The 21,691-nt window shown below is 35.6% G+C and overlaps 1 protein-coding gene across 2 annotated transcripts; it reads right to left on the bottom strand.

The window, feature by feature from the left end:
• Nucleotides 1–128: 128 nt before the first annotated feature.
• Nucleotides 129–21,046, bottom strand: vps35l (VPS35 endosomal protein sorting factor like). Of its 2 annotated transcripts, XM_067369605.1 has the most exons (31): nt 21,007–21,046; nt 20,394–20,493; nt 18,361–18,537; nt 17,223–17,339; nt 17,122–17,146; nt 16,420–16,496; nt 16,209–16,337; nt 15,942–16,026; nt 15,647–15,703; nt 15,452–15,548; nt 14,313–14,360; nt 14,136–14,229; nt 12,786–12,926; nt 12,491–12,691; nt 10,914–10,960; nt 10,235–10,346; nt 9,997–10,113; nt 9,041–9,094; nt 8,856–8,936; nt 8,704–8,766; nt 8,038–8,123; nt 7,811–7,891; nt 7,658–7,721; nt 6,375–6,473; nt 4,617–4,694; nt 3,716–3,830; nt 2,333–2,472; nt 2,082–2,247; nt 1,873–1,991; nt 539–685; nt 129–457 (listed from the first exon to the last, which is right to left on the bottom strand). In XM_067369605.1, the coding sequence occupies exons 1-31, from the start codon at nt 21,021–21,023 to the stop codon at nt 359–361; spliced, it is 3,033 nt and encodes a 1,010-aa protein (XP_067225706.1). In that variant the 5' UTR covers nt 21,024–21,046; the 3' UTR covers nt 129–358. The 2 variants fall into 2 exon arrangements, with proteins under 2 accessions (XP_067225706.1, XP_067225707.1); XM_067369606.1 differs by lacking the exon at nt 12,786–12,926.
• Nucleotides 21,047–21,691: the final 645 nt, after the last annotated feature.

Below are 21,691 nucleotides of genomic sequence, written 5' to 3'. Positions count from 1 at the left end.
AAAACTTTGAATAACAAGAAAAATACCTTTTTTTCCAGTTAAAACAAGCAGTTCTGATAGAAACTTGTCCGGAGAAACAAAAGATTTGAACCTGAAGTCCTCAAACAAAATCAACAAGGCATCATGACTTGAGTATTTTATTACAGAATTCCTAGGTTATGCACACAAACTGTACAAAAACAAGTGCAAACTGACATTATTATTTTTGACAAAACACTGCAGAAGTTTGAGACAGCAGGAGTTTTAGTAATCGTTTGAATAACCCTTTTATGTGGGCAGCAATTTGACTTTCATATATTTATTAGTTCCTGTCTCAGGGTTTCTGACAGACTGTCACAGGAATGCCTCCGTGAAAGCATCAGGCTCGGGACTGCAGAGACAGACGTGCCGTCATGTCAGAGAGATGGCTCATGTCTGCTTGCTGTGCCTGATGCTTGATGTACTCTAGAGTCCGAACCTGGAGAGAATGACAGACAGAGGGCATTATATTAACCGCTGAACGTCAACGCATTTGTGCATGTGTGTGCGTACGACTCACCGATGTGCGTGTCTCACAGAAGCCATGTTTGTGGCTAAGGTTCCACAGGTTGACAGCCAGCTGATTCAGTTTGTTGTTCCTTAGATCACCATGAGCCAAGAGACAGCCAAACAGAGCGAAAGCCAGACTGGCCTGCCTTCGCACTCCCTTGAACACAAATATCAGCACAGCTTTAAGATAATAGACCTGCAGCCATGTAATATTATACACAGTGTTGGGGAAAGTTACTTTTAAAAGTGATGTACTTTTAAAAAGTAACTTCCTATTCTGGATTGCAGAAGAATAGGATACAGGAGTAGAAAGTTAAACACTTAATTCAGCAGTAAACAAAAAAAGAAGAAAGAAACACAAATGTGAGGTTTATCCAAAGTCATTTTTGCTTATTAGTATGGTTAAATGTGACCTAGAATTAAAAATTGAATTTATCTTGGCATAGTTAAATAAGAGTTCAGTACATGGAAATGACATACAGTGAGTCTCAAACTCCATTGTTTCCTCCTTCTTATATAAATCTCATTTGTTTAAAAGACATCCGAAGAACAGGCGAATCTCAGCATAACACCTACTGTTACTTAACAGTTGGGGTGTACGCCCCCAATATTTGCATATGCCAGCCCATGAAGGCAAAAGGCAGTAACTTCATTTTTTGAGAAAATAATGGGTTGTTTTAACAATAACTTCCAAAAACCCAGGAAAAACCAAGGCATAACACCAGTTACCGCTCTTCGTCTTTGTTTTGAAACGCTCTAATTGAGTTAGTAACTGCTATTGTTTAGATAGCCGGTCTGGAGTTAGTTTTCTGCCTTTGTTTTACTGTCCATTAAAGTTTGCTGTGTCTAAATTACGGTGTAGCCTGTGTCATATATCTGTCACTGAAGCACTTCTGACACATATGATACCTGTATAACAGTGTAGGTAAAACAAATAGTTGAGTGGTTGTTTTTACTAACAGCGTTTAAGGATGGCCCATTGCTCTCGAAGGAAAATGATGGTTGAGATGGCTTTGAAACGCAGACATCAAGGTCATGGTAAGAAAGTGTGTAACACAAAAGAAGAATTAGGCAAACAAATTAGAAAGATCGCAATCTATTCCATTTAGCTAGCTAGCAGCCTATAGCAAAGGCTAGTCAGTTATCCAATGAATAGGCTACCAAACTGCTCCATATAACGAAGCAGTAAATCATCCGAAATAAATGCTTTTGCCTTGGCGTTGATTTCTCACTTTTCGCAGACAATACAAAGGCAGAATACAGTAACTTCAAAATAGTGGTCAAAAGTCAAGTCTGAGCTCAAGATTTCACATCATTGTATCCTGGATTAGTACTCGGTCTCACCTCATCTCGGCCCAGAGTCTTTAAATGATCCAAAACCTGACCGATCAGAGTCTCACACAACTTGTTGATCTCTGCGATGAACTTGGGATCTCCTCCATAGAGGGTTTCATTGGAATCCACTGCAACAGGAGCAAAAGTGATTCCATTTAGAATTCAATGTCAGAAAGACATTTACTAGAGTACCTTTCTGCATTGATTTAGCACAGTACCTTTAGGAATGGTGTAGAGATAGCTTTCCTGACTCATTGCTGCTAGTAATGGTAAAGCGCTGATGTAGACGCGGACCTTAGCATCGCTGTTGTCCTCCCAGGTGTAGTCCTGCACCATATTCAAGAGCCCTCGCACCAGATACAACACACCCTGCTCCGGATGATCCTATGAGACAAAGTGAACAATCGCGCTCAGAGATGCACTAGAGACATGGCTAGAACACTCCTGTAAACGATTACGTATATATTACCGGCACTACGAGCAGTGTGGAGAGGAAGTTGTTAATGAATTCAAGAAGGAAGGGCTCTGATGATCGCTGTTTTCCCTCAACGCTGATAGTACGCGGGACTTCTGGCAAAATACTGACAGCTGCCTTCAGAAACGCATCCGCTGAGAAATGGACACAGAAATAATTTTTTCTCAAACATTTTCGCAGTCCTTATCAATTCCATATCACTCCCAATCTTGGCTGATCATGTTAGAGGCTGCTCTTTGCACCAATCTGAGGTCAGTTTTGTACACTGTTATTCAAATGTTTGGAATCTTCAAGATTTAAAGGTGCCGTAGAATGGAAAATTGAATTTAGCTTGGCATAGTTGAATAACAAGAGTTCAGTACATGGAAATGACATACAGTGAGTCTCAAACTCCATTGCTTCTTCCTTCTTATATAAATCTCATTTGTTTAAACGACCTCAGAAGAACAGGCGAATCTCAACATAACACCGACTGTTACGTAACAGTCGGGATCATTAATATGTACGCCCCCAATATTTGCATATGCCAGCTTCTGTTCAAGGTTCACTGACATGATCCATGATATCATGATATTTTTAGTGATATGTCTAAATTGTCTTTCTAAATGTTTCGTTAGCATGTTGCTTTAATGTTAACTTTAATGTGGTTAAAGTTACCATCGTTTCTTACTTTATTCACGGAGACAAGACAAGAAGTTGTTATTTTCATTTATTAAACACTTGCAGTCTGTATAATTCATGAACACATCTTCATTCTTTATAAATCTCTCCTACAGTGTAGCATTAGCCCATTAGCCACGGAGCACAGACTCAAATTCATTCAGAATCAAATGTAAACATCCAATAAATACCATACTTGCGCGATTAGACATGCAGCATGAAGAACACTTTGTAAAGATCCATTTTGAGGGTTATATTAGCTGTGTGAACTTTGTTTATGCTGTTTAAGGCAAGCGCGAGCTCCGGGGGTGGAGAGCACGAGGATTTAAAGGGGCCACGCAGCTGAATCGGGGCATATTTAATGATGCCCCAAAATAGGCAGTTAAAAAAATGAATTAAAAAAAAATATATATATATGGGGTATTCTGAGCTGAAACTTCACAGACACATTCAGGGGACACCTTAGACTTATATTAAATCTTTTGAAAACGCGTTCTACGGCACCTTTAAAGTTCAGCTTTGCTATAACAGGAATAAATTATGTTTTTAAATTGTAATAATATTATACAATATTCCTGTTTTAACTATTTCTGATAAAATAAATGAAGCCTTAAGAGACTTCATTCAAAAACATTTGAAAGGTTCCAAAGTTTTGAACGAAGGGTATTTTAAAATGTACAAGAGTATATTTTGTCTTTGGAAGGCTCCAGCACTCACCCTGGGACAGACACTGATTGGCCAGCGCTACCTGTCCAGAGAGCAAGTAGAGATTGAGACGACTGAAGATACTCGTGAGGGACGGAATAGTGATGAAACTGTAGGCAGCACAAGCCTGGAAACAGACAACACACAACAGGCATCAAAAGCTCAGTCACTTATAGGATAAAACAGGATAAAGACATTTAAAAAGGGACTTAATATTCAGTAATATTATCGATTTGACTGCACTGACACTATTGGATGAGAACAACTTGAACAATGATGACACCACTATTTCCTGCAGAGCTGCTTTAGAGCTGATTCGATCTCATTTTATAACTTATTGAACTGAATCAACATTGGACTGAAATGAGCTGAATAATGACACTACTGTCTTCTGTAAAGCTGTTTATAGATGAACTGAACTTGTTTCAGAATTTATGAACTTTACAGTTATTATACTGAACTGAATCAAAACCATTATCTTCAGTAGACCTGCTTCACAGCAGAATTTGAATTTTATATTTGATTTATATAGTTTGCATCATTGATCATTATTTTAAACAGTTTATTACTGTAAAGCTGCTTTGAAACAATCTGCATTGTATAAAGTGCTTTATAAATAAAGGTGACTTGAGACTTGGATCCAACATTATTAGGCAGAATCTAACAAAGCCTGTCAAAAACATGTCCAGGCCACATTTCACTCCAATAATACAATATTTTACATATGGAAATTAAGCCTTCATTTTATTAATAATTTATTGAGAATTAAGCACATTTCCTCCAGTTGTCATTACTGTAATGCAGGAAAAAAAAAAACATTATTTGTTATATAACTGCTTATACTATATTTATATTTATACTACTTATATAAAGTTTCTCATGAGGTTAACATTTTGTTTAAGAATAAACTAACCCTGACAAAAGCAGCCGTTTTACGTGAGTGATTGCCTTTCATCACACGTCTGGTCTCCATGGCCAACTGATTCACCGTCTGTAAGAGAGACATTCATTTCATCATGACACAGTTCCGCAGCACTCATTAGATTAACAGTAGATTTTACAGCATTTTCCAAATAGTTTACATTTGTTTACTAGTATAAAACACACAGGGACATGAAAAATGTATGGTAGAAGACTAAATATAAATAATGTTTTAAGAAGCCCTGTATAATAAGCAATTTTGAAGTCATGCTTATCAGTTAGTAGTTTAACCTCCCTGATCAGATAATACATGATCACACTAGTTTTTTACATTATACTGATTATATTTTCATTTAAAAGTACATGTAACATTATTATTTGAAGGAATTTGAACTGAATTGGCCCCAAAGGATGTTAAAATTGAATCTGAATTGTAATGACAATTAGAGGAATTTACTGAACTGCATTTCAAAGAAATATAACATACAGAGGAATTTCATAAATCCAGCTTTCTGAATATTCTATGCTTATTATCATATATATCACTAGGATATTGGTTGTTTATTAGTACTTATAAGGCACATATTAATGCCTTATTCTGCATGACCTTATTCTACATCCCTTAATCCTACCCCATACCTAAACTTAACAACTACCTTACTAACTATTAATAAGCAGTAATTAGGAGTTTACTGAGGCAAAAGTCATAGTTAATAGTTAGTTAGACCCTAATCTAAAGTGTGATAAGTCTATATTTTAGTTGTTTACCTGGATGTCATGTGAGCATTAAAGGGTTCACCCAAAAATTCTGTCATTTATTACTCACCCTCATGCCGTTCCACACCCCTAAAACCATTGTTAATCTTCGGAACACAAATTAAGATATTTAAGTTGAAATCCGATGGCTCCGTGAGGCCTCCATAGGGAGCAATGACACTTCCTCTCTCAAGATCCATAAAGGTACTAAAAACATATTTAAATCAGTTCATGTGAGTACAGTGGTTCAATATTAATGTTATAAAGCGACGAGAATATTTTTGGAGCGCCAAAAAAAAAACAAAATAACGACTTATTTAGTGATTGCCTATTTCAAAACACTGCTTCAGGAAGATTCGGAGCACAAATGAATCAGCGTGTCGAATCATGATTCAGATTGCGTGTCAAACCGCCAATGGCTGAAATCACTTGACTTTGGCGCTCCGAACAGCAGATTCGACACACCGATTCATTTATGCTCCGAATCTTCCTGAAGCAGTGTTTTGAAATCGGCCATCACTAAATAAGTCGTTATTTTATTATTTTTTTGGTGCACCAAAAATATTCTCATCGCTTTATAACATTAATATTGAACCACTGTACTCACATGAATCGATTTAAATATGTTTTTAGTACCTTTATGGATCTTGAGAGAGGAAGTGTCATTGCTCCCTATGGAGGCCTCACGGAGCCATCGGATTTCAACAAAAATATCTTAATTTGTGTTCCGAAGATTAACAAAGGTCTTACGGGTGTGGAACGGCATGAGGGGAAGTAATAAATTACAGAATTTTCATTTTTGGGTGAACTAACCCTTTTACCAAAATCAGATAAGTGTGAAGATGCGAATGTGTTGTTAAATTATGAAAATATTGAATTAAAATCTCAGGAGGTACTTCAAGTAAATATTTGACATCAAAGGGTTTTGGGTGACAGAAAAGTTTGGGAACCCCTTATTTAATAGATAACATGCATTAAGACAAAGGGTACTCACATGTATCAGGTGAATGATGACGGGCTCTAGATTACAGAAGGTCGCTCGGGCTTCCACACAGAAACTCAACTGCTGTTCAAAGTCCCTCCCAAAAGACACCTAATGAAAATAATTAGTGAGACTACATAGCTTATATTGTAGATACTGACTCTGACCATACGAGTTAAAGGGAAAAAAATGGGCTTTCAATGAAAATTGGCTGCCTATATCACAGAAAGGCAAAACATTTTTTGAAATCGGTGCTACCTGACTGGAAAAAACAAAGAGAAGGGCTGCTGTCTTCCCTTTTGCCAAATAGAAAAACTTCAACACCCTTAATGCACTAGGCATGTTGCTGTCCAAGTCCACTTCCAGTCTGCTCATATTGGATAGGCTTCACCAGAGTCAAATACCACCTTGTTTTAATAGGAAATACTTCTTAGCAAACTTTAAGCCACAATGGTGTCAATCTGTAATGTTTCAAAGAGTAAACGTTTAGAGGGAATTAATTATTTCAGATTCCAGTGAAGGATCCAGCACTGTAGGCAGTCGCTAAAGGCTGCAATGAATCATACAGTAAATATGGAGAGAACACCACCATGGAAAAGCTGAAAAACCTCTGTAACATTTCAAACTGGATGACAAAGAACAGTGTTTTAGGCCAAACAGAGGAAGGGGGGAGGACTGAAAAAACTGCCTTTTCGTCAGCTGATTTGGAAGAAGAGAAGCGGTGGCACCTCCTGCCCAACCCCCTGAAGCAAAATGCTGTCATGTACAACTAAGGCGGAGGCGGAAATCTGAAGCTTTCATGAAAGCCCTGGAGTTGTCAAAAGTCAGACTTTTGCTGACAAATAAATGAATTTCTTGTTCCAGGTAGTGAACAAATAAACATGGTTCATTTACAGATACTATGGACACCAACAATACAAAGTGGGTTGAAAATCAGCAAACTTTTTTTAAAAATTTATTTTTTTGCATTACAGTAATGAGAATGAAAATATAATCTTATGTATTTATTTTTTCTATTCTGAGATGAAATTACACAGCTCGTGATGCATGTTTATTTTCACGAGATTGACCCAGATAAAAACATGCCCATCTCATTGTTCAAGATGCTGTATGTGATTACTAGAAAATAACAAATTTTAAAATTCTGGCCTGACTGTCCTGAAAAACATGATGCCAGTTCATATTTTTGTCATTTGAGCTCTCAAAATAGCTCTCTCTAGCTTCTAGTTCATGCAAATAGGAAGTTTTTTGGGGTTTTTTTGAGGACTGTACAGTATTGTAGGACAGGGACTCACCATACGAATAAATCCATTGATCAGCAGAGCCAGAGATCTTTTCTCATCATCTAGAGTTAGAGCACTACAACACCAAGACCACATGCAAACACATCAATGTAACACTCTAATTCTGCATTAATAGTGAGGCACATTGATATATATCTCACTCACTTGACAGAGTCGTGCATGGTCTTACAGATGTGCAGCAGCGCATTGAGGATGACGGGGTCTCTTGTTGCTTCCTGCTGGTGTCTAAACAAAATATATAAGCCTCAACTAAGTGAGAAACCTTGTTACTAGAATTAGAACGAACACTAACCATACAGTATTTGAACACTTTTTGTTAGGTACACAGAGGAAGTGGAGTTCTAATATTGAATAGTGAGTGAAAAACATACTTGATGAAGACCTCCATGATTGATTTACACACCTCCACCCTCACACTGTCTTTCTGGAACATGTCCAGAAAGGGCAAAAACTTCTCCTGCAATCATCAAAACACTATACATCAGCAAAAACTACTGTTCATTTTATATTACTGATGATATTTTCTTTTAAAATTCCTGTAAAATTATTTTAAGCAAAATTTGAACTGAACTGTCCCAATAGGATGTTTAAATTTGTAAATGAACTGGAATTTCCCTAAGAATTTACTGAATTACAATTCAAAGAAATGCAGAACACAACAAAAGAATAAAATTAGTCCAACTATAGTATTACAGCACAACAAAAAATTATCATTAATTTAAATAACTACGCCTATTTATTCCCTGGTATGTAGAATGTTTTCTTGAGTCTAAACTGAAATTTAGTTCTGTAGACTAACATTGTCAAAATATCTTCTTTTTTTTTTTTTTTTTAAGAGTTTAATTTAGCCATACAGCACCACAACATATTTTCAAAGGTTAATTTTTAAAATGTTAAAGTTGTTTTCAGGTAACTTTATATAGTTAGGTTTATTCCTCCTTTTTACAGACCATTTGGGGTAAATTAGAGCATTCTAATCTTCCACCATGATCCATACATTTAAAAATGGACTTTTTGGTCTGTTATTGTGGTCATACCATAGAGAAGAGCACTGAGAAGTCATGGAAGTAGGTGAGGATCTTGTTTATCACTGACTGCAGCTGAGAACACAAAAGAAAGTGGATGAATTGTACTGACATCAGCAAAAACATTTAACATCATCATCATCATGTGTATGTTTCTTGCATACCTGTGGATATGCATCCTCGAAAGCTCTGTCTGGAGTCATGTGTTTGATAATGTCAGCAAGAACCGTGTTCACCTCCCGTTTCTATGAGGGAGGAATTTTAAATGACATGTTAAAAAAGGCTTTAAACTGATCAAATGATGAATTGCAACACCTGATGTTTCAGGCAAACAAAGCAGATAACTCACCGTGAAGTGACGGCAGGTGAACTCCACCCAGATCTCAGCACAGTTGATGTAATCCTGAGTTATAGGCATAATACAAAGAAAAAAATCAAGTCATAGTGCTTTATACAATACAGATAATGTCAAAGTAGATTGAGTCATGAATGAACTTTTCTGCATTTGACATTGAGAGCGTTTGTCGTAACTTAGAGATATTTTTAAGATGGAAAAACGCAAACACAAATGCTAGAAATGTGTCTTTTAAAATGACCGATTGCTATCAAATAGCACACCCAGGTTCCTAACATATTACAAAGACGTGACAGAACATCCATCAAGAATTAGACAGTATTCTAGGTTATTTCTTTTGGAGGCTTTTGTTCCAAAAATTAAAATGATTTTTCTGAATTTAGTAATAGGAAGCTGCTAGGCATCCAGTTTTAATATCAACTATGCATTACATCAGTTTTGTGAATTGGTACTGTATGTTTCGTTGGGCGTCGTAGAGATATAGCGCTGAGTATCGTCAGCACAACAGTGAAAGCTAACTCCATGTTAGATATCTCCCAAGGGTAGCATGTAGGGTGCAATAAACTACAGAAAAATCCCACTCACTATCCCACATTGCAAAACTTGTCAAAATGTATTTAGCACTGTTTTGGTCCCATTACTTTATCAGGCATTTACCCCACATAGCATGCAGGGTGAAAAGCAATGGTCCTAGAACTGAGCCTTGTGGCACTCCATGCTGAATTTGTGAACGAAATGACACCTCTTCATTTTCTGCTACAAATTGATAACAGTCAGATAAATACAATTTGATGCAATAGTGGAATTGCATTTCATGCCAAAGCAATTCCACTAATGCCAATTTAACGACTATGTTTATTTTTGTTTTATTAAAATGTATTCAATTCTTATTTCAGATTCCCTTTCTATACTGTGTGCTTTAAAACATTCACAGGTTAAAAGGTGTTTACCCTTGGGCTGCGCACTTTAGTGATGACCTTCCATGCTTCATTGAGTATGGAGAGTCTTTCACTCTCTGGAGGGTCAGCACAGGACAGACTGCGGCCCAGAGACGCAAACAACAAGTGCTGAAGAACAGAAAGGATCATGAGAATAAACTATGACATAGACACTGATATTCACCAAAGTGTTTTTGACTTGTGTGTAGTTTGGTATTCATGTGTGTGTGTGTGTGTGTGTGTGTATCACCTTGGGAAATCCAGCTTCATCGCAGTCTTTGATCATTCCAATAAAGTCTGTAGCTCTCGCTGCAACAAATTCTGCCCGGAATGCCCACATGACAGAGTTCAGCAGGAGAGCACTATGGGAAAATGAATGAATAATGTAATTTCAAACACCATATATGCTGCAGTTGTAAAATCAATACTAGATTTTTATATTTTCTGAAGATGCATGCCCATATAAAAGTTATAACCACAATGCTAGGGTGATCTGGGTGGCTGCTTAATGAACAAAAGTGCCCACCACCAAATATTTATGATATTCTGGTCTCTAGAATATCTTCTTTTTTTTAGGTTTTATTTTTTCATCCATCTGCTAGGCAAAAAGAGATATTTGAGGCATCATTCGTGCCTAAGGAACCATCATTAATTATAAAGAATGTCTGGCTCTATGGTCTGCAGTAGTATGAGATGAACAAAATTCACACAAATGCAAATAAACAAGACATTATTCACAATGAGTCTCAATCATTTATCTGTTTCCATCAGAATATATATATAAAAAAAAAAAAAAAAAAAACTGTCCTAGCATTAAAAAAAAAAAAAAAAATTTGGAATGGAGCTTGGAATAAAGAGGTTCCTAGAGATGCACTGTTCATGGAGTCAGATCTTAAGTTGTAAAGTGTCCCTGAATGGAGAAATCTTACTTGTTGCCCAACTTCTTGCATCTGTCCATCATCTCTGTTAGCAGAACCTTTGAAAGACAAATGGATCAACGTGATCAAAACCACTTGGAAAGGCTTTTACAAATTTGCAAGACGTTTATTTGATCTAAAATCAACAACAAGCTTAAACTAATTTCAACCAATTTCACTGCAGAGTTAGAAATTAACTTTTGCATTAAGGGGCAATTGTTTCCCCCTTTGTAAGGGCAATTACCTTTTCTAATTAGCATACTTATTGTATATATGTTGTCTTTTTTTATATCAAATACTTAAATTTAATCAATGAATTAATCAGAATACTATAGATTGTTACCAATAAAATATGATCAACATCTACAAAAGCCATTTTTACATCACTGAGGTGGCACAGAAGCTGCTTCTGACATTTTAGTTGCATGAAAAACAAAATGTTTATTCAAACTGGGAGTACATTATACAGAAAGCAAGCAATGAACGTTCCCCATCACTCAAGCGGTCAATGACTTCAGTTTATTGCAAGATCACTGATTTCTGCTAATCTCATAAAAACTCCCATTATAATCAGTGAAGATGACTACACTGCATAATGAATCTCTTTTTGCATTGTACCTGCACGTTTAACAAACCTGAAAACTTTTTAGCTGATTTCTTCTTCACTGCTGACTAATAGAAATGCCTCTGACTGATCATTACATTCAAGTGTTCAACAGATACATGTGCGATTGGTTATAATCTAAACGCAGCAAAAAAACAATGCATAAAAATAATCTTACAAGCAGATCTAAATGTAATGCCAGAATCAACACTTTCACATTTCAGTTTAACCACAAGAGTTGCAATTTATTTGTTTTAATTGTGCAGGAATATTTTTGTCCCAAGCTCCCATGTCCCAATGCAATGAAATGCAACTAGACTTTAGATTGGAAACTTGTGTGGAAATGTAAAAATGTCTCCTAGCAAATCCAAACATTTTGCAATGCTCACTTTCATTCTACAGGTGTACGATTATCTATAAAGAAGATCATTCATCGTGTTTTAATGTACATACCAGTCTCTGTAAACATCTGTTAATGGTTTTATAATGAAATTCAAACAAAAAATTTTTTGATATGACAGATCGCTGTAGCTGCCTCAGTTCAAGCGGCAATGCAGAGCGCATTTGAAGCGATCATCTCTTCCTTTTTACTGGGTGTTATAACAAAATAAACATGAATGAAGGTGTTGAAAAAAAAACAGTAGAACTTACTGAAATGTATAATGTCTAGTAGTCGCTCAATACTTGACATATTGTCTTCATTATTTAAAGTATTTTTGAATAAATCTGTGATGAAAACTTAATTAATTAAATCTTTGTTTATAATTGTACACCTGCATAACAAATGAGATAATCAATATCTGCAAAGCTAATGGTAGCACTGTCATATGGTTTCCTTGTACATCATCTTCCAAGGATGTAACGGAACGCTTTTATGGGTGGAAGTGTGAGTTATCAGGTAGGAATGTTCTGTGTCTGACTTTAAATGGAACATAGGATTAATAAAAAATAGTCAAACATTTACTGGAGTGGAGTGCGTATGTACCTCTGGTGCTCTGTATGCCACGCACTGCAGGATCCAGTGTATGGCAGGAGAATAGAGGGTCAGATAGATGGGAATCTCCACCCGCTGCAGCACCAGCTGATTCTGCACACTTTCACCATGAATTTGACGGAACGAGGCCAGCAGGTCAAAGAAATTCTTATTGAGACTGTCCTTCAGATGTGGCGCCACCTCCATCCCAACCTGAGAGAAAGATAGATTGCTAGAGTCTCTATGATATGGCTCGGGTCCCTCCATCAATTTCAATCTGCAGGTTTTTTTCTCTTTTTATTATCACCATGTAAAATTTGAAAGTATAGCCACTTTTCCACCATTGGCCCAAACTGCTTTCATTGCTTAACCGCTCCATTCCATGCCAATCCGGCCCAGCTGGTACGGATACGGTTTCATTTTCCACTGTGGGGCTGATAATGGAGCTCTTTGGAATGTAATACAAATGTATCAGTCATTGCCTTGGTAACGCAAGAGTTTACAGTTGATATAGAATGCAAATTGCAACTGCATTATGGAGGATGATCAGATATTTCTTTTAATTTTATCATTAACTTGTGTTTACTTTGCTCAAATAGCACGCTTGGCCAGCTACAGAGAAATTGGCAGCCAGGCAACTGATAAGTGACCAGTCTTGAGAAGGTGACATCACTACATGCATTCTCTAGGCCTAGAACGGTTTGTAATCATGCCGTGCTGAACCAAGCTCCAGTGGAAATATAACTGGGATCCTTACCGTTCTTAGAACTGCTCTGCCCGACAGTGTAAAGGTAGCTTATGAAGCACCACTACTTAAAGCAGGTGTGCAAAACTATGGACCACAGCTCTGCAGAGTTTAGTTCCAACCGTGCTATAGATATAGTTTTTTGACATTTAAAGGGTTAGTTCACCCAAAAATGAAATTTCTATCATTAATTACTCATCCTCATGTCGTTCCACATCTTCGAAACACATATTAAGATAATTTGAAGAAATCCGAGAGGTTTTTTTTATAAAAATAATAACTTCAAGGTCCAGAAAAGTAGTAAAAATAGTCGACGTGACTACAGTGGTTCAACCTTAATACTATGAAGGGACAAGATTGCTTTTCATGTGCAAAAACAAAACAAAAATAACTTTATTCAACAAATTCGTCCCTTCGTTGCTTTCAATGGAGGATAAAAACCTCTTAATTTGTGTTCAGAAGATGAACGAAGGTCAAGGGTGTGGAACGACATGAGAATATTTCAGAAATTTCATTTTTTGGTGAACTAAGCCTTTAATGAAATTGTATCAATTGTTTATTTTATTGTATCAATAAAAAATAAGAGTTGTAGTTAATAGTATTTTATAGGCCTAATTAACCAAGCTCTCCATAAACAAAACAAGTCTGATAATTTAATAAAATAACATTATAAAGACATATTTCATGTTTAATGGTATTAGATGATTTGTTAATTGCATTTTATAGATTCTACTTTATTTTGCTGCATTTACATCGTTCTGAGCAGCAGAACACCAGCACACCAGCGTGTGCCGTTTCAAAACAGTGAATCATTTTGCAAAGTAATTGGCTCAATAGTTTCATTTGTTCCATCACTTGCTTAAATACAATGAGATACAATAAAAAACGATTAGAGAGCTTTAATCTTCTCACCCTGCATAAATACGCCCGTGCATATACAGCCACCAGCGGGTCTCCTATTCCTCTGATCATAGCTGTCAGTCTCTGCAGTGTCTCCTGAATCCCACTAAAGAACAGAGAGAGAACATCAGTGACCTATGGAACTACCCACCTGCATGAACAGAAGAGTAGCATTGCTCAGATACTTACGACTTTGTCAAGAAGCGGTTGCATTTAAGAAGAGCAGCTTCAACATATCTGCGCTTAAGTCAAGGGCTCACTATTACACTCTGAGGTTAAAATTCATATTTATGTTATTTTTTCAATCTTTCAATTCTTTCTCACAACCCAGTTTAACCCTATAACGCCTACTTATCAAATTTGATAAACAAATTTCTAATGCCTCTAAATTATCAAAAGTATGTACAAAACTTTGCAGAAAAAAAAAAACAGTTGTACAGAATCTACTACATGCCGTCTGTCATCTGATTGATAGTTTATCCTACTTTAGCAAGCTAAAGGCTTTTTAATGTAATTCTAAAAATGTAGCCACCTTCAGGTTGTGGTACACGTGTCTTTTTTCTGTGAAATCTTTACTGATTTTCATAAAGTATATTAATAACTTTCAGATTGTTAGTATTTTTTTTTTTTTTTTTTTAGAAAAATCATGTTAAAATGTGAGTATCAAATATGATTAATCACGTTTATTTGTACAACTCCCAACCAACATTATATTGCATTGAATTATATGTTTTGCCCATCACAATAAAAAAGTACATAAAATTGAGCATAAAACTAAGCATTTAAATAGTGATTAAATTGTTATCAGTGATGGCTGATATTTATATGCATTTTATGTAAGTAGTCTGATATACTGTTATAAAGAGCTCATTGAATTATATTAAAAGCTATTGGAATTTCATCTTAATTCCATTTAAATATCAGCAACTGCACCAAATTGCATGTTTTTGCTCGGTTTGGACCTCTGAATGACACCAAGGCTTTTTTTTTTACTACTCAGGTATAAGCTTCGTATTCCTTTATCATACAATATGAGCCATAAAAATCCTGATGTATCAAATATGATACTCAACAAGAAACATGCAATTTTTTTTTTAGATTTAGTCTAAAAATGTTAAATAAACTGTTCCATTAAAAAAAAAAAAAAGGATTTTTCAGCATTTAGGCTATAATTAAAACATGGTAGAATGACTTAGTAAAGTGCTGGTGCTTTTAAAATATTGCTGTTTGTTTTAACACTTACTTCATTTAATCATTTTTAGCTTTAAAATATAACCGAATTATTGAACATGCTGGAATAAGTATCTGGAATCATGTTGAGCAGATACAGTCGAGGGACAAGTTCTCTGATGGAGGCGATTTTGAAGAACCAGTTGAGACACGTCTCTTTGGCTGTGTCATTCACATCATCAGCAGAGAACGATTCTGAGAACGACATTAATCAATAAAAACAAATTAAATAAATAAAAAACGTCATAGAGATGGTTAAAGAATATGCTGAGTTGTGATGCATGTTATTTTACCTGGTAACGGATGAGGGTCAGCACACATGGACCAGATCCTGTCATACACCAGTCCGCCTGCACACACACAACATCATCAGGAACAATGGACAGACATTTTCCTTTCATCTTGCAGCTTTTAAAAATATGTTTCATCTTGACCTAAAATTATTGCTGGTGTTTATAAGCACTGATAAAGCTAAATGGTCAAGACTTTTGCGTTTTATATATGAATAAACTATTACTGCAAAAAAGTGAGATATATTTGTCAGTAAAACTTGAACAAAAAATTATTATTGTCATGAGCAACTCTTACCAAAAGTGTCGAGGATATCTGTGATGAGAACAAACTTGCTGGGGTAGAACTGAATAACTGATGTATCAGAGAGCAGCTTGGAGCACTGAGACCAAAATAATGTGAAAAGGAAAAGTTATTACATTTTGATGGAGATTATGATCATGCACATGATGAATCATTCATAACAAGACCAGAAATGTGTATGATGAAAGTTAATAGACTTGATTTCATGTTGACTCCAAATGTCATATGAGTGTGCACTGTTGATTTGTGGGTTCACCAGACCTGGATGACGATTTTTAGGGCTTTGACTTTCTGGTCTGAACCCCAGGCCTCCTTCAGAGACTGGTTGAGCTCCTCAATGCGGTTCACATAGTCCTGCTGGGACAGGTTCAACAGCTCCCTCTGTGAGCCCTAAGCACACACAATGAACAGCACATTCATAAACACGTCTACCAACAAACAAAGCACAAGAGTATCTCCGAATGAGACCCACCTCCTCCAAGTCGTCCAGTTCCTCCAGACGAGTGCGCACCTTCTCTGACACGGCTGAGCTGGGACTGGATGCTTTACCTTAAAACAAGTCAAACTATTAAATATGTAAAAAAGATTTTACAAACTGTTGTTGAACCAGTACATAGACGTCATTGTCATGTGATATCTGTTACTTTCTCAGCACTGGTCAGGATGGGTCAGTAAGTTTGTATTGGATTTTTGTTTGCTAAGTATTTTATAGAGGTTGCAACAGTTGTTTTTCTATTTTGTATGTCAGGTAACAATCCTGAATTATTTATTAAAAATGCAGCAGATTTAGAAAAAACATTTTATTATTTTGAAAATTAATGTAAAACCTAAATTATTTACAAATAATGTAATAATTAATAACTAAAACTTAATAATAATAATAATGATAATAATAAATAAATTATTGATTGATTTAGATATTTAAAAATTAATGTCAGGCACTAGTCATCTATTTGTTATCTTCTATTAATTTAATAATTGAATGATAAAATAAAATAAAATAAAATAAAATAAAATAAAATAAAATAAAATAAAATAAAATAAAATAAAATAAAATAAAATAAAATAAAATAAAATAAAATAAAATAAAATAAAATAAAATACTAAAATACAGGAGTAACTACAAACCAAGAACAAATGAAAAAAAAGTGTCTTCAAAAACCGATGAACTCACTCTTGTCTGAGCCCATGAACAGGTTCTGTAAGAGAAATAAAAGCTTCATTAATGTCTGTCAAAAGTCAAGACTGACAAGAGCTGCAAACCACTGCACCTACTATAGAGAGTTTCTCTGTGGTGGTGAATCTAGACAGGATTTCTCCACGTTTAGATGACCACGGCTCAAAGTCTAGGCCGACTTCCTCCTCTTTCTCGCGACGTTTCCGCCCCAACTCCTAAAACACAATAGTAAAAAGTGAAAAAGACCAGTTTGACGTGTGTTCACAGCCACATAATTTTAACTATCAACAGATAATTAATTTTCCAGTTTCCAGTTTCCATACATTAAAGGTGCACTTAGCGATTTCTGAGAAACACTTATTGATATTTGAAATCAACCCAAAAACAAACACCCCCAAAATGAACAAACACACAATGCAAGAGTGGATGTCTCTTTATCATAGCTGAAGCAAAGAAAAATAATGCTTTGCAGAAAAACAAGGTGAAGATGATGAATGAATTACAAAGAAGAACAAAAAATTAACAAAGTATATACAAGGAAGGGTTAGTTGTTAGTCAGCAGCAGCAGCACACCAGCTCCACACAATGACACTCAAAACTGTTACTAAAGGTAACATTACAACAACAGCATGTCTTAGTTCTGTGAAACAACACAACTAATGTTACTCACCTATGAAGCAGGAACAACACAACCTCTGCGTCCGTTTTCAGGCATTCCCGCTTACGTCTCTCCAGCACTGGAAAGCTTTTCTAATATTAATGCGGGTCCTAAAGCTCCTGCCATAACCCTTCTTTTAGCAGTGATACTCCTCTAACCTTTTCTTTTTTGTAATGTCGCTCAGCCATCACTCTTTCTACAGTCTTTCTTCAAATCTCCCTCTTGCTCACTCTCTCTCCTCCACTATCATAAGTGTATACGCCCCACTGCTGATTGGCTACAAGTGTGTTGTGGTGCTCAGTCCAATCCACTTTCCACAGGGTTTCTCAGAAATCGCTTACTGCACCTTTAAAGGTATATTTCACCAATTAATGGCACTCAGTAGCACTCATTAATAACATGGAAAGTACTTTTGAAACATATAGTAATTATTGAATTCTATTCTATGTGCCATGGTATTACCATCTGATATTATCGCTGCACAAGTGCTTTTTATAAGGGTACTAGTGCACATTTAGATTTTAATAATACTTCTACTGGTGTGTGTACTGTATGTGTATGAGGTTTGTGAATTTTACCCCAGCAGAGATGCTGTGTGGAAGAGTTGGGGTCTCAGATGCCGCAGCGAAGAGAGACAATGGGTCGGTCCCATCCAGCATGGAGCTGAGTGGATCCAGAGCCACAGAACTAGAGGAAGAAGATGAGGAGGAGGTGCTGCCTTTCCGCCCACTACGGCGAGATTTAGAATCTGTCACCTGAAAAGAAACCAGTTACTGACCAAAATTGAACTGTTCATTAAGTTACTTTCATTCAAAGCATTTTACAATTCACTTATTACACATTCAACCTTCTTGATGCAACCACAGGTTTGGTGTTTTGATCAAGAATACACAGTCCTTCAAAGTGTTTAATCTGGATCAGAATAATTCAGATTTGGAAATCCTATGTTTTGCTATTCAGAATTTGGTAAGCCATTTTGGATTCATGCCTTTTTAAAAAAACAAAAAACAAAACAAAAAACACATGGGATTGGACCACCCTGAATGAGAATGAGAACATTTCCAGATGACCAAATCCAGATTACAGGCAAATATGTAACTACATATCACAATGTTCAGTGGATTTAAAACTCTGTTGTAGCAATTCACCTTTCGGCATGCCCATTACTCCAACCTGCAGCTATCCCTGTCTCAAAATTTTCAACTTTCCGTATGACAATGATCAAAACAAAAGAAAGGCTAAATCAATAAAAGAATGGCTTCAGCAAAGAAGGATTAATTTTTGAAATGACCCATTCAGAGACCAGTCCTGAATCATATAGAAAATCAGTGGGAGAACCCCAAGAGGGTAGAAATTTAAAAGATCTGGAACATTATTGCAAAGAAGACTGAAAAAATATTCCTAAATCAAGACGTGCCAAGCTGCTCCTATCCAAACAGACTGAGTGATGTAAAAAAATAATAAAAGGGTGCTTCAACTAGGTATTAGTTCAGGGGTGCACACACTTATGCAGTTAGTTAGTTAGTCCAAGTTGTTTTTTTTCTTCTTCTAAGAAATGTGTCACTTTGTTTTTTGTTGGCATTGTGTAGGTTGTTTACATTGAATATGATAGGATTTATCTGTTTTATTTTTTACATCACTATACGCTAGTTTCACAGAAAAGGCTTAGGCCCAGACTAAAAAACATGTTTGAGCTGTTTAAACTGAAAGCAACTTGCACTGAAATATCTTAAAATACACCTGTGCTATTGATTTGTCTCAAGATGCACACCAGTAATGTTTTTTTTTTTTCTAAGGCACATTTATAAAAGCTACTCAAATGTCCTAATTAAATTAAGGCTTAATCTTGAGTCCTGTCTGTGAAACAGCTGTTTTAACAGGGGTGTGAAGACTTTTTACTACAGGATACAAATGTTGCATTATTTGACCAATTTAAAAGTTATTACATTTTGTGCTGTTGTTGACATCCATCCTTCTACAGACATTAGGATAATGCTGTTTTTTGTTTTGTTTTTGTTTTTTATGTATCAAGGAATGTATCTATGTATTATGTATTATGTATCTAGGAATCCCAATCCTAGCAAGTTTTAACATACTGAACACATACTGAAGGTTTGATCCAGATCAAAATCAAGACTGCTTTATATGTCCTATTACAATTTAAGGATTTTTTTTTTTCTTTTGAAAAATTGATTTTTAAGATTTGATCCACTCTGATTGCCAAAATCTGATCAAATTTCCAGCAAACAACAGGGCAGATGGCAGAAGTGATAATTCAAGCTTCAAACCATGTGCAGTTGCCAATCCAGATGTTTAACCATCAGGCTACACCATCCATAGTCTGATAACCAGCCAGCAGCATTATTAGACATCGGTCAATGGCTTGTGTATGACTTGGACAGCAAGTGGCTGAACAGATAAACACTCAAGACAGGTAACACAATAGAAATTGAAGGAAAATATGTTATTATTTACACAATATACAAAAAAGTAGCCTATTCTTGATCAACACACTCAAAAACGTTTTAATCAAGGACTGAACCTGTAACAAGTGAACAGTATTATTTTAAATAAAACATTTAATGAGTATTTAGGAGAACTGTGGATGTACCGTGATGGCTTTGAGTGGATGATAGTCACTGAACTCCACTGCTGAAACCTCCAAATGACACGCCTGCCACTCACTCTCATATTTACGGCCCCGAGAGTGCCTGTTCAAAACACACATTTCATATTGATAATCATAATAATGCTAGATGTGACAAAATTACAATAAAATGTGCAAAATATACCATATAATACCACTGTGTTTCTGCTCATGGGACCATGATAATAGCATTTATTGTTGTGTTGACTGATGGACAAGACCAAAATGTAGTATTATCATGGTACAAATACAATACCATAATATTCTTTGAAATAGCTTTAAGCAACATAAATACATTCCATTGTGTGTATACTCATTCAGTATCATGGTAGTATCAAAATTACATGGTACCACAGCCTTAAACTATCACTGTACTGTCATAACACTACACCTTCCTCTAGACTTCAGCAATGTTTAATAGCTGCTACAGATATCTTACAACGCATATATTCTTCATAATTCTTCTATTCATTGACATTACGCCGCGTTAGAGTTTGATAAACGTTTTAAAACATTAGTTTAAAACGTTATAAACGTATAAACGTTATAAACGTTTTAAAATGTAAACATTTCTTACCACTGAACTGAAGCCATGTTCAATCAGTGTCATGTGATGCCGAAGTGTTAGAGAGAAGAGTCTTCTGTCATAATAAAAGTCACCAAGTATGCAAAGTTATTTATTTGTTTGTGGCGGTTTGTGGCTGATGTATTTCGCAGTAGAAAGCTGTACATTTCATCGAGAGATAAAATAAATAAATAAATAAATAAATGAATAAAACCGGTTGAAATGTCCTTTTGATGTTCCAGAATAATTATATAAATTATATAAAATTATATAAATTAAAATTATATAATGTAATATGTCTCTAAAATGTCTCCTGAAATCATTGTATTGCAGTATATCCGTGGACATCATTATTATTATTTAAGTTCATGTGTCCTGTAATCTTTAATCAAACATACTTCCCCTCCATCTTACAGTACAGTGACATCTCTTCTCTCTTCTCAGATGACTGTTTAGTGTTATAGGCTATATATGTATATATGAATATCAAGGCTTCATTTATTTGATCCAAATTACAGCAAAAAACATTAAAATTGTGAAATATTTTTAAAATTTAAAATAACTGTTTTCTATTTGAATATATTTTAAAATGCAGTTTACTTCTGTGTTGGCAAAGCTGAATTTTCAGCATCATTACTCCAGTCTTCAGTGTCACATGATCCTTCAGAAATCATTCTAATATGCCGATTTGCTGCTC

This window comes from Chanodichthys erythropterus, chromosome 19 (genome assembly GCF_024489055.1).
Source record: "Chanodichthys erythropterus isolate Z2021 chromosome 19, ASM2448905v1, whole genome shotgun sequence".
Taxonomy (NCBI): domain Eukaryota; kingdom Metazoa; phylum Chordata; class Actinopteri; order Cypriniformes; family Xenocyprididae; genus Chanodichthys; species Chanodichthys erythropterus.
Note: the sequence above shows the minus strand (reverse complement) of the source record. Positions and strands in the feature narration are given on the sequence as shown.